The following is a 16,709-nucleotide window of genomic DNA, read 5'->3' as shown; positions in this document are numbered from 1 at the left end:
TGAACTCTGAAATACCTTCAGCAAGTCCTGGGAGCACCATTAGCACAGCAGCTAATTGAAAAAAACCCTGCCTTACAGAGAATTAGTTCACTCTAGGTGAAAGCATATTAATTGTGCTACTTTGAGACCCATCTTGGTCACTTTAGAGATCTTCATAGAAGACTTAATTGCACAAAGCAGACACAGATTGTAACTTCAGCTGATTCAGTGGGAATTCTTCCCCTGGGTCCAGGGAGAGGGTGACCAGGCTGTGAAATGGTTATAATCTGTTACATGTTATTGCTAAGAGCCTTAACATCACATTTGGCCAAATTAATATTAATTTTCCCTAGAACAAGGGAAGAAATTTCTCCTACCAATCTGATTATCACAGCTTTTGACAGAAAGTCATGTTTACTATTTTATATTAGGAGCAATCTGCTCCTTCTTTTTATATTATTAATTCTGCTTTTAGAGAGAGAAGGGGCAGAAAACCCAAACAATTTTTTTTTTTTTCAAGTTTACATGAAGATTACATGTTTGGTCCAAACAATTCTGGAGTTGGAAGAAGAAATAAATCAGAAAAAAAGCTGAAAATTCAATCTGATTGTAAGCATTTTTAAAGCCTGAGCAACTGAAAACAAGTTCTGTGAATAAAAGGGACAAGCATACAGGCTTGCTGTTTTTCATGTCTTGCAGTGTTTATTTCTCCAAGACTGTGGTTCATTCCAGAAGAGATCTAACTAAATGTTAATAGGCAAGGAGTAGGGGGAAAAAAAAAGTAATTCAGAAATGGGGAAGTGACAATAGCCTGTAAACAAGAAGAGAGTGGGAGACTGCATGGCTTACACCTTGCAGGGCTTCGAGTTTTCCGTTGCAGCCAAGAGAGCTAATTAAAATCTCATGTCTAGAGAAAGACATCATGCCACTTAGGTCAAACCATGGCTTTGATATATTTTACATGGAAACATCCCCCTTTCATGCTTTTAATCCCAGGATTACATCCACATATCGACCATCTCCTGCATACCCTCTGAGATAAGATCATTTGCTTGAAGTCTATTATAAAATCTGACTATTAAAAAGAAACCTACCTGTAATATTCAACACTCACATTTTTGTTTTTATTCACATAAATGTTGCTGTGGCAAAGCTGGTAGCACTAGAGATTATTAGGCTTGCCCAGCAGTTTTCATTATAAAACTGTTTAGCAGCTTGTAAATTTTCCAAATATTAAGTGCATAGACTAACATTTTCCTCAGGAAAAAAAAGAATGACAACATCAATCTCTTGGTTTTTCATTATCTATTTTACTGTGTGGTCCTTGCATAGGACGGCACAGCAAAATGGTTGAGACATTAACTCATTTTTTGCTCCAGTTAGAAATCCTGTGTAACTTATTCTCGTATTGCCTATTCATTGCAGATTAAAATCTCAATGCTGTGTATTTAAAGATATATTTTAGTCTTTAGTGTTTAAAAAAATTCAGTTTGAAAAGGACCTGCAGATCACTGCAGAGATTTCATCAGCTAAATTGCAGAGAACACAGGTGTATTCCAGCTCAGAGAACATCACTCCTAGAGAATGTCCCACCTTCTCTGCAGTTACAGGTCAGACTTGCTGTGGTCTCTCAGGTCTACACAGTGGGACAAGGAGGGGAGAAAAACTGAATGAAGGACAAAGGGCAAGAGACTGAGATATGGAAACAGGAGACAACAGGCTGGAAAATGGCAAGCAAACAGTAAGGAGAAAATGAGACTGGAAGGAAAGGTGAAATAGAAAAACCATACAGGAGAAAATTTCAGGTCTGGGACTGAGAATTAGTGATGGAGGGAGATGTGAGAAAGGGGAAGAGAAATTCCTGTGGAAGGGAAGAGATGAAAGTATTGTGACAGGCACTATGGACATCTGGACAGAACGTTTCAGAAATGCTAAGAAAAATGAAGGAGTTAAGAGAGAGGTGCTGATCTGGAAAAAGCTGAGGAGAGAAATCCTAAAATAGAGACAAGAAACTAGTGTAAAACAGAAAGGCAGACTGGCCAAGCAGCAAAGGCGGGAACTGAGACAGAAACATAGCATAGGTTGAGGAGAAGTGAAAGACAGCCAAGCAACACAGCAGGAAAAGAACAGAAAGTTGAATTGTGAATCAGCAAAAAGAGGCTGCATGGTAGGGAAAAAAGAGACACAGCAAGTGCAGATCACACCTGAATTAGATAAGCAAAAAAGGTGTCATAGAAGAAACTCCCCAGCAGAACCTGGAGACTGATGATTTGGAAGCCTTTTTGTTTCCTGTCAGCAGATGCATGTGAAATTCACCTGCAAAAGCCCCAATGAGAGGCCCCTGCTTCCAAACCTTACATTTCCTCAGCAAGCTCAAGTGCTAGACATTTCTGCATTGGAAATCCATGCTTGTATGAACCTCATGATTTGTGTTAGGATTTCAAGGTTTTGTTTTCAGCTTGTTTAGTGTTTTTAAAGCTTGAAAGCTTTGTCTAAAGCATCTGCCTTAAATTGTGTTGCTATATGATGCGGTCAAATATTAGGAAAGGCCAGAACTAAAATAAACTCTGCAATCTTCACTGATGTTCATCATGCATGCAGTGACACAGCCCTTCCTTTTATAAGACAGTGGTGATCTCATCTGAGCTAATGGGCATCTGAGCTAATCATCTAACATCCTCTAATAGTCAGTAAAGACAAAATGTCCTTCAGGGACAGGATACACACAAGACATGGATGCCTGGGATAAAGGCCGTTAAGGTCAAAGGAATACATTAATACACAATGTTAAATCTGACAACTTCACACATCATTTTTTCCTGTGTATTTCTTAACAGCTTTGAAACCTCTGCTATCCATTTTGTGGATCATTTGGGGTGTTTTTCTGAAAACCATATCTCCAGGTTTCACATTCAGTTCTCCAGCACCAGGGGCTTTTGCTGGTAAAAATAACTTAGTTTCCTGATGCAGCAGCAAAATTGCCCTTAACTTAAATCAGATATCCATCAGTTCAAAGAAAGACCATAGCACTTATGCAGGGATAAAGAGAGGGAAATGTATGATCATATGGTTGCTCTCTGGATTGTGATGGATACACATAAAATTGTATAGGCAGTGTAATTCTGACATGTTAATTTTGCCTTCATTTTTCTGCAATGGCACATGTGTTGTCACCATCTATGAACAGAATAATAAGACAAAAAAAATCTCAATGAGAAATTTGTGAATTCTTCTTTAAAACAAACTTGGTGTTAAATTTTGAACAGTTGAATAAAGGTACGTTGCTTGCATTTTAATCTATGTTTCTGCTAACCAAAAGCTTCCTTATTTCATGAAACATGTGTCAGAAAGATAGATTCTCTCATTAATAGACAGCAGAATTCTCCACCACTGTGAATGGTTGCTTCCTGGATACTGTATTTGACAAACACAGAACATAAAAGTGTTTGCTTCAGGTGGAAGTGTCGCAACAATGGCAAGCCTTGTGTCAGACACTGCAAAGCTGATTAAATATTGTCAATGAGGAGTGCTGCAACACTGAGAGTGAATTGATGGAGGTCTGTTCTTCATTTCTCTCTCAGTAAGCACTGCAGAGTTTAATCCCCCAAAATAATTTTTCTATGTTGGGAGGAAATGATTGTAAACCCTAGAAGATGCAAGCCTTTCACTTTCTAGTTACAGCAGTCTAGGACACCTCTTCTTACTTCAGCAAGCCGGTCCACTCCGCTTGCAGTTCGTGCGAGCGTCACGAGATCTTCTTGCATCTTATCCACCCATGCTTTTATCCTGCAGAAAACAACAAAGAAAACAGAGGCATCCTATCAGATCACTGGCAGTGGACAGGCATACAAGCATATATCACAGAAAAGGGAAAAAATAAAAGGGATTAAATTTAATACAAAACCTAGAAGACTTGTATTTGATGTTTTTCTTCGACCCAGCCTTGTTGACCAGAATCTGTTCATACACCTGTCTGCAGCAGCCACCATGCTATGCCATGAAAACCCAAGAGTGCCATCATATCTCTGTAACAAGCTGCAGCAAAGATCTTCACAACAGAGCTGGCACACTACCTGCCAGGACAACCTGCCTGCTCTGCAGCTCACCACCAGAAACGCCTCTCCTGAGTGCCCCAAGGTCCTTCTCCCAACAGACAGTGCAGGCAGAGAAAAACAGCAGCTGGAAGCTGGCTTACAAACCACACTAGATTTTCTGGCCTGTAACCTCTCTCAAGGAAGCAACAACAGGACAGGTAGCAGTGGCCACGAGCTCTTTTGGACAGGCACATTTGCTCCTGGCTGTTGTCACCAGGTTTGCTGCTGTGCCTGCTCTGCTCCCTGTGCCCAGTAAACCTGACTCTACAGAAAAGCATTGGATCCAACATAGTTTCTGTGCCATGTCACATTCTGTAGCAGGAAAGGAGCCATGGTAAAAGTTTATTCCAGTTAAGATCCATGTTCAGAAGAAGGCTGTCTTGCTTGCCTAGCCAGAAAGTTTCATGTCCAACTGATCTCTCCCATTATCCCTGCCATTATGCCAGCTTTCTGCTCTGAAACCTAGAACACATAAACATATTTATCTTAGCCATATCCCAGCCTTAATCTCATACCCCAGGGATAACAACTTACATTAATTCATTAATAAAGACTGGAAAAAGGAAAATTCCATTTTTGCTTCAAAATGGAAAATTTGGAAGAGTATGAAAGAAGATTTCCATCTAATTTTATGGAAAATGTATTCATTAAAGACATGGAAAGAAAGAGTAAAATCAGTCGCTATTTACTCTGTCTTTACATAGCTTTAATGAATCCAAAACCAATATCTTCAAAGAATGTCATGTCTATTATGGTTGCAAGTTGACTATTTTTATTAAAGGACCCTTCCTCATGCTTCCTTCACACATGGTAATCACATTAGCATTGACTACAGCAACTGATTCCACTGCTGGTGTAGTGCTCCCAAACCTTCCCTTCTATACTTTGCTTTCCAAAAACTGAATTAAAATATATTAATTTCCTGGTTCAAGTCTCCACAAAGCCCAATATTATACAAACACTTAGTTTTGTATGGAAATCAGTTTGTTTGAAATCATGATGCATTATGTTTACCATGGCTTTAAGACCACCATTTGTATCTGTGTGAAGTGTATCGACCAAAAGCACAAGCACAAACAAGAAAATGCTATCATTTTCCATTTTTGAATGGTTTCCGGTTTTCTGTGAGAAAGAATGAGGTATATGAAAGGTGAAAAAGTGAAACCCATTACCCAAAAGTGTTTTCAAAAGCATAAAATAAATAATTGAACATCCTGAGATTTTTTTATGATCCATTTCGGTTATAAAAATTGTGGGTGTTATTTCTAACAGGAGTCGATAGAAAAAATCAGGGAGGATTGATTTTTAAATTGACTTTTTCCATTTCCTACTGCTTTATATTTTTACTGGATATATTCCTCTCTGCCTTTCAACAAAACTGGAGTGGTGAAAGCATAGATTAGTTAATTAGTTAGTCAGTTAGTTAGCTCATTAGTTACAGTAAATTCACGAATACAAGCCGCAGTGAGAATAAGCCACATCTCTGGGTGTTGGCAAACATTTCGGTTTTTGTCCATAAATAAGCCGCACCCGAGTATAAGCCGCTCTGTCGTTCGCAGCGAGGACTCGCGTGCAACAAAATTGCCAATTAGTAACAGAACCGCGGCATAGCAGGGTTTACTGGCTCGGCTCGGGCTGTGCAGGCTCGGCCCGCTCGGGGCTGCCGGCGGGGCCAGGTGGCCAAGCCCCGCGCCGCCGCTCGGCGGGATCGCTCAGCACCGCCGCTTGGGGCCGGCTGCCGCTGCCACTGGGCTCGGTCACCCCGGCCCGGAGCTGCCCCACAGTGGCAGGTAGGGATGGAGCTTCCCCCGCTCCTACGGCAGTGGCGGCGGGCGGGGACGGAGTTTCCCTGCTCCTGCCATGGTGGGCGGGGACGGAGCACCCCGCCTCCTCCCCGAGCTGCAGCAATGGCAGCGCAGGGCCCCCCCCGTCTCTCCCCCGGGCTGCGGCAGAGGAGGGAAGGAGGGAGCTCTCCCGCCTCTCTCCCCGCCCCCCGTGCTGCCTGCAGGCAGCCAGGCTCCACCCGCGGCGTAACAGAGTAGCAATTTGTAACAATCACGAAATGCCAGCTTTGCAGCTGCTCGGCTCGGCACTCTGCCTGGCACTTCTGAGGTTGTAAATGTCAGAAAATTATTCACATATTAGCCGCTCCTGAGTATACGCCGCATTTCCGGTGTGGGAGCCAAATCTTAGTCAAAATGGTGCGGCTTGTATTCGTGAAATTACTGTACTTAAATTTGAAATTTTAGAAGAAGCTACACTTAAAACCAGTAATTACTTACTAATACTTGTAAATTAAATATTAAACATGTTTTATCTTTAGCATGAAAAAATATTGATTTTTCAATAAATACGTCTTCTATATTGTCTAGAACCCCTGCCTCCACACAATTTGCCCACACTTTGCCCTTTGAAATTAGCTGTCATGACTAGTTTTTGTTTTATTTTGGGTTTGGTTTGGTTTGGTTTGGTTTGGTTTGGTTTGGTTTGGTTTGGTTTGGTTTGAATTCGTGTTTGAGCTAGGCTTCTGCTTCACTGTCAGTGGGAAAAGGCATGCCCAGAGCCGACTGACTGTCTCCTCAGCCAGGTGATCCTATCTTCTGCACTTCTTCTAGTGGAGCTCTGGACAGTTCTCCGGCTTGACTTTTAGTGAGATAAGGGTACACAGTATCAGTCTGTAAATTGGAATAGGAGGAAATTCTTCCCTAATTTAATGCAATCTCCCTCCCCAACTGTAACTATAATGTAAATAATAAGGTTTCTTCCAATATACTCACCTTTAGATGACTTTCTTGCATATTGGAATTAGCCTATTACACCTTCTGTAGTGAGAACTGTCTTTTTTTATTTGTTTGTTTTCTTTCCTGTACATCAGGATGTAACATCATCACAGAATGATGGAGTCATAGAATAATTTGGGTTGGAAGGGACCTTTAAAGGTCATCCAGTCCAATCCCCCCTGCAATGAGCAAGGACATCTTCAACCAGCTCAAGTTCTTCAGACAGAAAAAAGCAATAACATCAGAAGTGTTGAGCTAGATTACTGTCACAAGTACAAATGACAAAATAACATTCTATGGCTTTGAGGAAGCTCAGTATAATTTCTCTTGCTTTCCCATAAGAATTTGAACATGATTAGTAGCATTTATAAAGTCTAATGTCAGGATTTCTCAATGCATCTCAATTTCCTACCTTGTTACCTGACAAAAGTGTACGTTTCAGATATTTCATGCTCCACATAGGTCTTTTCTCAGAAATGGACACACTCACATTCTATAACTTTCACGAAAATTGCATAGAGTATATAAAATAAAGCTTTTATTTTTATTTCCAGTAAATGGCTCACATTACCACATTGTGGTTTTGGGGTTTTTTTAAGTATGTCTTTAAAAAAAAAAAAATAAGAAGGGCCTTTAGGCACTGAAATGCTTGTCTGGTGCTCCTTTTAACTGAAGCCTGCAGTGCAATATTTGTCTGACAGCTGCTCATGGTCTGAGTTTATTTAACAATTGGAAAGCTGTCACAGCAAATGGGAGTCCCCATGACTTAAAGAAGTAGCAGTCATTTTTTTTATTTTTTTTCTGCAAAGGGCACCAAGATAAAGCCTGTACAAATCTGGTTTGTTCCTCTCATCATTAGCTTGGCACAAACATTGCAATGGATGTCGTATTGAAAGTTGACTATGTTCTGCAGGACAATTGACTGTAACCCCCTCCTCCCACACACAGGTTGTCCCTGCATGAGGCAGTGACAAGACAAAGGAGTGTGCACATGCCTTCCACAGCAACTTCCAAGTGATCTGAATGATGGAGGGAGCTGTCTGATTAAAGATAGACAGACACGGGTCATTTACTGGGGGATTAGAAGGCACAACCCTGCTCCTGTCAGCTGGGCTGGGATCAGATTGATGATAAAATAGCCAAAACACTAAAGTGCCATCCATCCACATTACATGATTAGCCAACCTAGTGAAACAGCTATTTTGACAGCACAGGAAGATTTTGTTTTCTTCCTTTTCTTATTGTATTTTTTTCTCATTTTTTTAAAGCAGGACAGTTACATTTGCTAAAGTCAAAGGATTTTCACAGGTACACCCCTAGTCACACTGGAGGCAGAACTAAATATAGCAGGTGCTAGACTAAGAAATCTTTCATTTAATTTCATTGAAACCTATTTTTATATTAAACCTGTACTTGCAGAACAGAGCACTGCTTAATTACAGGGGTAAAAGAACCAAGACATCTTGATGCAGAGAGTAACCTGGCTATAACCTTTTTTTTTTCCTTGCTGAAACTGATGCATTATTTTTCTGCTGACTTCAAGGAAAGTAGATTCATGTAATGATATGCCCTATCTTTGTAGACCACTCACACTAATTTAAGGTCCATTAGCTGACTTCTGCTTGGATAATGTATTATAATCTAAAGAGGCAAGGATAAACCTTAACTCTGACAATCGAAGTCACTTGCTACGTTGGCAATCCACATCCAGTTCTCTACAGTTAAGATTACATTCAGCTCAAGTTTCTTTATAGTTCTTGTATATAAAAATAGCAAAAATTGAAGTAATGAAAGCTGTCAGTAGTGAGGGGAAGAAGTGTTTTCAAAATAGGTCAATACTTCTCTGATTATCAGAAAGAAAAAAAAATACATAACACACTGCTCCTGATTCAATTGAAAAGTGGTGTTCGGAAAATGAAGATAAATTAGATTAGTTTCGGAAACTGAGAGACAAAGCCTTGCTATATTTTTTCAGGCTAACCCCACTTTATTTTCTTGCTCAGTAAAAGCCTTCACTTTCAGGTTTAGATATTTTTTAGAAGATTTGCTGTTAGTGAAGGAGGGGCAAAAGGGTACCAAATTATCATAGCATCAGGCTACACAACCATTCTTCATCACTCTTAGGCAACACCAAAGGGCAAATAGAAATTGTTATAGTAATTTAAAGAAGGTATATGAATGGAAGCTACAATAGAATTACTAACCTTCTACCCAGAAATTACCCATGTTGCTGCATTTACACCTCTCATTCACAACTAGGGATTTTAAATACCAATATATGTGGGGTTTTTTTCCCATGACCTAAGCTGACAGCACTCATCTTTCACAGGGACAAACGGGTAGGTTTATAGACAATCAGGCTTTTGAAGGAGAAATAAAGGCAAGTTTTGTGAAATACTGAAGAAATTTTCACAATGTACCAAAATTCTACCAATTCTAAAAGAGAATGAAAGGAGCTGGATATGAAGAAATTGATGCAAAGACCACTAAAATCCCACTGTTACCAGACTTCTCAAATGTCCACTCCATAACCAAAAAATGAATAAAAGAAGGTTATATAATTCAGATGTGACATAAAAACACACAAAGCCAAAATTCCATCTAAATTTTGTGAGTTTCCCAGATCTTACAACAGTGTTTGCAATAGCCCAGTTAGATTCCACAGAGGAGATTCAATTTCATCACCCTAAGACAGGCTCATCTCATTCTATGGCTTCTATGGTCATGAATACCTAAGGATGACACACAGTTCTCCAAGACTCCTTTTTCTGATGTTTGAAAATTTGCTAATGTGCTTTTTGAAGGTACTTATAAAATGTAAGTACTATACATAGCAAGTAACAGTTTGAAACTAAGGCAAGGATGCAGAAATTTAAGTGAAAAGAGGTGTGTTTTGCAAGTGTTGAAGACACCCCTTTTATTCCAGTGCAATAATGATACAGGAATACATATCAAGTGCTAACTATCTCTTTAAAATATATCACACAATTTTGTATAAATGTTTGGAAGAATGTTTGTGAAATAAAAGCAAAGCAAAGATTAATTCATGGCATTTGGCTGTACTGAGTGAAGAAAATATAGAAATTATGTGATCTCTGTACATAAAAATGGATGCACAAAATCTTCTGCATCTTCTGCCCCACAGGCTAAGATATTTCCTTTGTTGGCAAGAAGAAAAATTAGTAGTTTGTTTCTTTGCCCTCTTTGACTGTCTTATCTTCCCAAATGTGACAAGCTGCTGGTCATGTAGTCTGCAAGGACCTTCCAGAGATAAGATAGCCCCAATGGTCAAGGCCAGATGGCCCTTTTTGTTATTTCCTGTTTCCAAAGTGTAAAACCCTTGCTTGGAATAGTTATTTTACATTTCTCAAATGGAAACATTTGGGAAGCAAGACATAATTTCTCTGTCATATCTGACACTCTGTAGACAGAAAATGTCAATGTAGACGGAAACCTCTGCAGGATACATTTGATTCTTAGTAGCAGACATCCTAATGTTGAGACTTGGGGATTTTAAGCCTTTAACTTACTTGGCCATCCAGTCACAGAAGATACAACATTTTTCCATTTTTTCCCCCAAACACTCCTTTTCCATATGAACACAATTCATCTCCACCATAGTCTTCACAGAAAAAGTTTTCAGGAGTATTCACAAATGACTGCTTTAGCAACTCTTCTTTCAAGGATTCCCCCTGTACCACAGATAAATTGGGAACAAGGAATCCAGAGATGCAGCATTGGTACAGACAGAAGGAGAAGGAATTGCCCATTGGGCCAGCAGCTCAGGATATTTAAGTTCCACCACTGACTTCCATGAGGTCAGTGACAAGTCATTTGCTCATAGCACATGGAGGGCAGGTCCATCGCGTAACGTTTTCTGTGTACTTTTCTTTGGGAAAACATTGCTTTGAGAAGAATACCCAGTCCCAGTGGCAGGTTCCAAGACGAAAATGGTCAACTGTGAATGGCCCCATGAGCTACTTAGCCTTTGCCCTATTGCCCATAGAAGCAGAAATCTTTCTCCATTCTCACCCAGGACTTCCAGGCCAAACTAACTCCTTCACCCCAACATCTCTTCTGGAGCACAGCCTGAATGGCTATTTTGCTCTCACCTTCCAACAAAATCTTGCCTAAATACCTCCATCAGAAGGCTTCACAGATCTGGAAAGAGTCCCATCTTACCCAGAGACTGGACTCACTGACTGCTGCTCATTCTCACTGAAATAACCTCTCCTCATATTTCAACTCTTCATTTGTAACCTTACTTTACATTTTAACAAGTGTGTAGCAGATTCTTTAAAGCATCCAGATGTGAAGTTGTGATCAAGTAATTCCTTCAATATGGCATCCACTTTCAAGAGCATGGTTCTATTATTTTATAACCTTGTTCAGTATGAGCCAAGTGCCTAAGAGGTGTTTAACTACACATGTTCATAATTATAGTTTCCGCTTCACAAATATTTCCCTTTACTTTGCCAAAAGTGCTCTTTTTCAGTCTAAAGCTTCCTAGCAAATAACATGAAAAATATCCTCTTATGGAAATTACAGTTGCACAAAATATCCTTTAATAATTTAAACTCAATCTTTAATGCAAGCCTGACACAGTCAGCTGCAAAATTGCTATAAACTGTAAAAAGGACTCCTTAAAAATTATTATGTTTTAATTATTGAGGATTATACTGCTAAAACAGTTCAACAGAGAAGACAAAACAAATTTTCAGCTCAAATGATAGCCAGTAGAGTTCAGATATGTTTCATGAAATGCTTTTTACAATAAGATATACATGTAGTACCATTTATTTCTTACCACTGAGAAAGCAATCAAACTTTCCAAATCTAGTCACTGTTTTTGTGACTGAGCAATATAAATTCAGATTGAAGGCTTCCTAATTTGTTTCTAATCTGCATCAGATTAAAGGCAATCATTTAGTTTTAAATTGCAATGGTCTAGCATATGGCCAAGGATATAGATTTCACAGAGGAGCAGGCTTTGCTGGAGAGACCTGGATGTATTTGTGATCCCTCAAAAGAGCAGGTAATATGCCTCTCATAATCTCTGATAACTAGTATTTAAAGACTGTCCAATGCAACTGGGTACTCTTTAATGCAATCTGGGCTCAGTTTAATTTCTCCAGTAAAAGCACAGATATTCCACGATAATGATACATGTAATGTGGTAAGAAGGAGAATGAAATTGAATCTCACATACGTCACTGCAGTTATTCCAGTACCTCAACAATGGAACCTGGATTAGAAACTGGTCCTTATGCAAATTAAGATGTAAACGCTGCTATTTTTGATGGTTCTGTATTATGTGGCAAATCCATTAATAGCATAATGCCTTTGGAGAATAGAAAAGCATGTCTTAAAAATGATTGAAAAATAAATCTCAGTTGTAATGGAATTTTACAAAGTGCGTAACAGCACAATTTTGCTAAAATATTTCATACAAACAATTATCAGTTGTGTTTAACATATCACACTTGTACTTTAACCATAATTTATATTGAAATTACTTCTTCCCCACACTAATAAGCATTGCATTTTAACACCAGAAAAAAAATAAGGATATTAAAATATGATACATTGGATATCAGTAAAGAGGAGATTAAAGGAAAAAACTGAGATTCACACAAACCAGGAGCATATTCATAATCATCTACGAGCACTGATTCAATTGAGTGAGTATTTCATCTAAGTCACTGAATGTATGCCCTAAACACTTCAGCATCTTGTTTTCATTACATATATAATGCAGAAGCTGCACATATGGACTGGACTTGTCTGTTCTTCATACTGAATAAATTATACAGGCCACCACCATAAGACACATACATTTATCTCTTAAAGCATGCTGATGTTTTGGTTTAAGTTATACTTGCAGGAATGCCAAGATAAGCTTTGAGAGAAATGACCCCATGTTCATCTCATTATGTCATCACCTACACTTCTGAGGAACTGAACAGCAAAGCCTCCCTTGATGAAAAACATGGATACAGTCTTCAATCAGTGTTTCTCACTGACTTTCAGGGAATTGAGGTATAAATCAGCACCCTTATTAAAAACCAAGTTTTTGTTTTTCTGTTTTGTTTTATTTTCTTTAATTTTGGGGGGATTTTAGTGGGAAAAATAGTATTAAAGTACTTTGCATCTCATAGAATATATTAGGCAAGTGCAACTAAGGTGATGACAGCATCATCAGGCAGCCAAGTTACTCATTCCTCTATTTTTATCTGATTGTCTGATGTAGGTTTTGGCTGTAGAAGCAGAAGTCCAGCACACAGGACTGACATTGGCACCAGCAAAACCCTGGAGTACCCAGCCTGTGCTTTGGTACAGAGAGGTACCCCAGCAGGCGAGTAATTCCCCCTGTGCAAATCACACTAATCACAGAATTGAAGCACACAGCAGAACTGGGAGGCTGCACTCAGATTCTGCACAGCAAGTCTATCTTTTCTGACTTTGCCACTTACCTAAGTGTAAAAGATAAAAGTAAAAATTGAGAAATGCTTAAAGACAAGCACATGTTTATGTGCTCTGAAAGATGGGCCCTGATTGTATATGGAGAATCTTCCTTATAAATTTGTATGAAATTTTTAAAATTGCTAAAAAGATACACTCTTCATAACAGTTATTTAATATGAAATTCATACTGAGAATATTCTATGATCATTTAAGCACTAAAAAGGAATAAAGGTTGATAAAAAAAAGTGCAGGGGTTTTTTACACAACTATGAGATGTTTGCTACCAAGCTTCAAATTTTATAACCTCCTTTCAAATGCATTTTTCTGTGGTGTTGATCCCTCTTGTTTAATAATGCCAAGGCTTCATAAATAAAACATCTATTACATCAGATATCAGAATGTCACCTTCTGATAAACCTATGTAGTCTAAGAAAAAAACTCACCTGACTCCAAATATACACCATCAATGTTAAGCTACTCTTCTTCTAATTTGTTATATTCTTTTAAATTACTAAATACTTCTAAAAACAATTTTTGTTGTACAGTGTACTCCAAAGCATATTACTTGAAAGCTGCACATCCAAATTAATCATCTGTTTCCTTTGTAAATATATTCTTTCTTTCAAAGCCTGACTTCCAATATGCAAGGCTGTCACCACCCTAATGGGCCACTGCTGTGGCACATGTAGTAGTAACATTTAGAGTAATGAAGAGACTTTTTTTTTTAAAAGACCTGAACTGACTCCATATTCTGAAAGTTATGCACAATCTGCATTCAGTGCTGCCATTTAAAAGAAAAAGTAAAATATCATGACAGAAGATGCAAAGCAGAGATTATTGCACAGGCAAAAGAATAGCACAGAATATTAAGTTCCTACAGAAATTAACATCAAAATTAGCATAGCCACGCTGTCTTTAAATTCTTTCCATTTCACAAAGTCACGCTGAATTACACAGAATTTTTGCTAAAGGCACAGCTGGTGCGTCGTTGTTCCTGGGATGCAGATGCATATTAATGGCAGTGCGAAAAGGATAATAGTACATGAGAAATAAGCAATGTATTTTTTTCTTCCTGTTCAAGAGGTTGTGAGTATGTTCCCCCCACACACACTGCATTTTGCTGTCTTGAAAACAGAAGGTCAGGACTCCTGATCACAGGACCTGCACAATGCCTGCACAGGCTGGTAAAGGAGAGCCTTAGCTGAATTAAACCCATGGCTGTTTCTCCAGGATGTTAGAGAGAGCAGTTGTTTATCAGAAGTGCTAGCATACTGTAAACCACCAGAAAATTTCAATGCAATAACCTTGTAAAGAACCAGCAGACACCAAAACCATATTGCAATCTTCTGCTTTAGAAAATTAACCTTTATAAACGGCTGGTGTCAGGTGTTGCAGGCCAGTTCAGTCATAAACAACTGTGCAGATCTTATATTTGTGTCATAATCCTCCATTAGTGATTTACAGTACTTTTCTTAAATCTGAAGAAACTGGAGATTGAAGGATAGCATTTAATGTCATTATTTGAGCAATATGAAAGCCTTGGCTCATTCTTTTTCTTTTAAAGAGCTCCTTTAGATAGCTCACAGATTGCTTACATAAACCTTGGAAAAATAAGAGTTCACGTTCATGATGTTTGGGTTTCGCTTTTGAAAGGCTGTTTGAAGAGACTGCAAGTGTTTGATTCAGAAAGCTCAGACACTGAAATGGTTTCCAACTGTGCACACAGGGCTAAAGGGCTGTAAGGGTCACTTCACAGCAAAGCTGAACAAGAATGACACTAAATGTAATTCAGCTCTAAAACAATTCCTTCTCAAAGCGGCTTCGCTCCTCTTTCTCAGGCTGGGGTAAATGCTTGAAGGTCAGGAGGCCACAGTGCTTGTCAGTGCATTCAATGCACATTAAAAAGACAGGCTATTAAGGAAAGGTCTCTGACATTTACTTGGGAGCCAACCCTCCCCTCTTCCAGTTGTCCCCTTCCCCAGTTTCAACACATTCTCTAATTAAGCATCAATACAATGCAATATAATTGATGTAGTAGTCATTACTGGGAATTGCCCATTCTCCTATCAGATCACAGTGTACAGGAAAGGCCATGTTTGAAATGGGTGAACTTAATTGCCCGATGGTCCCCAAGAGGGTTGTACAAACAGATCAAGACATCACACACACACAACTGATCTCAGCTGTGACACAAGCTTTTTGTCACTCCCTCATCCATCTTTGCTTACTAGGGATAATGGTGGCTGGATTTGACACAGGACAATCTAATAAATAAGAGCATTGAATGTGTTTCAAATGAAGCATCCCAAAATGCAGGATTTAGTGACATTTTGATTAAAGGTCCATACATAACAAAGGCTTTTCATGAGGCAGCTGCTTAAAAGACAATCTATTTGAGCAAAACCAGAGCAAGTAGCTGGTATCCCTTGGCAATTTACTGTGAAACATTTGTTTGCTTCACAACGATCTGGTTCACAATCATTGCACTTGCATGGTTGGTTGATTAAATCAGAATCTCTAGCAGTTATTACACAGAACAAAGAAAAAAAGTCAACTGCTAAAGTAATGCCCTTTTGTGTCACACAAAACAGACATGTCAGGAGGGTGCTTTCATTTTTCTTTTCCAGTACCTTGTTCTCTGTTTCCAATTCCCAGTAAAAAGCACTGGGTGTTTAAGTTTCAGAGAAATAAACAGTATTTGATTAAGAATAGTGTTAATCCAGAACAGTGGTGTTAACTGTTCTGAAGTAAGTGCACTACCAACAATTTAGTGATTACAGATTCACTGATACTGATCCAGGAAAGTACTGAATTCATTTTAAAAAAGGGAGGGAGGGAGGGAGGGAGGGAAGGAAGGAAGGAAGGAAGGAAGGAAGGAAGGAAGGAAGGAAGGAAGGAAGGAAGGAAGGAAGGAAGGAAGGAGGGAAGGAGGGAAGGAGGGAAGGAGGGAAGGAAGGAAGGAAGGAAGGAAGGAAGGAAGGAAGGAAGGAAGGAAGGAAGGAAGGAAGGAAGGAAGGAAGGAAGGAAGGAAGGAAGGAAGGAAGGAAGGAAGGAAGGAAGGAAGGAAGGAAGGAAGGAAGGAAGGAAGGATAATATAAAGGCTTACAAATAGAAACAACAATAGTAATTTGAATGTGATCATGCAAAGAAAACAAGCCTCCACCACAGGCTGCCTCTCCCATGCTGCAATTTGCACTGTGACAAGTAAAAAGATGCCTTGGCTCCAGCCTGGGTTATCAGAAGTAGCTACTGAATATTTAAAAGACACAGATAGGAAGTACTCAGGCAACAAAAAAATAATAAAAAAAAAAGAAATAGCTTGACAAGAAGGGAAAATGTCAACTCTGGGGGGTCATGCTGCATTTATTCAGGCCTGGCTGGCTGTCAGTAA

The 16,709-nt window shown here is 39.1% G+C and overlaps 1 protein-coding gene across 5 annotated transcripts in view; it reads right to left on the bottom strand.

The window, feature by feature from the left end:
• The window catches only part of CACNA2D1 (calcium voltage-gated channel auxiliary subunit alpha2delta 1), a 368,220-nt gene that overhangs the window by 313,556 nt on the left and 37,955 nt on the right, over positions 1-16,709 (bottom strand). For all 5 annotated transcript variants that reach the window (XM_033056982.2, XM_033056980.2, XM_033056981.2 and 2 more), the window contains exon 2: positions 3,684-3,765. In XM_033056982.2, coding sequence (XP_032912873.1) covers positions 3,684-3,765 — 82 coding nt within the window. The remainder of the gene's footprint in view (positions 1-3,683; positions 3,766-16,709) is intronic.

Source organism: Catharus ustulatus, chromosome 4, assembly GCF_009819885.2.
Source record: "Catharus ustulatus isolate bCatUst1 chromosome 4, bCatUst1.pri.v2, whole genome shotgun sequence".
Taxonomy (NCBI): Eukaryota; Metazoa; Chordata; class Aves; order Passeriformes; family Turdidae; genus Catharus; species Catharus ustulatus.
Note: the sequence above shows the minus strand (reverse complement) of the source record. Positions and strands in the feature narration are given on the sequence as shown.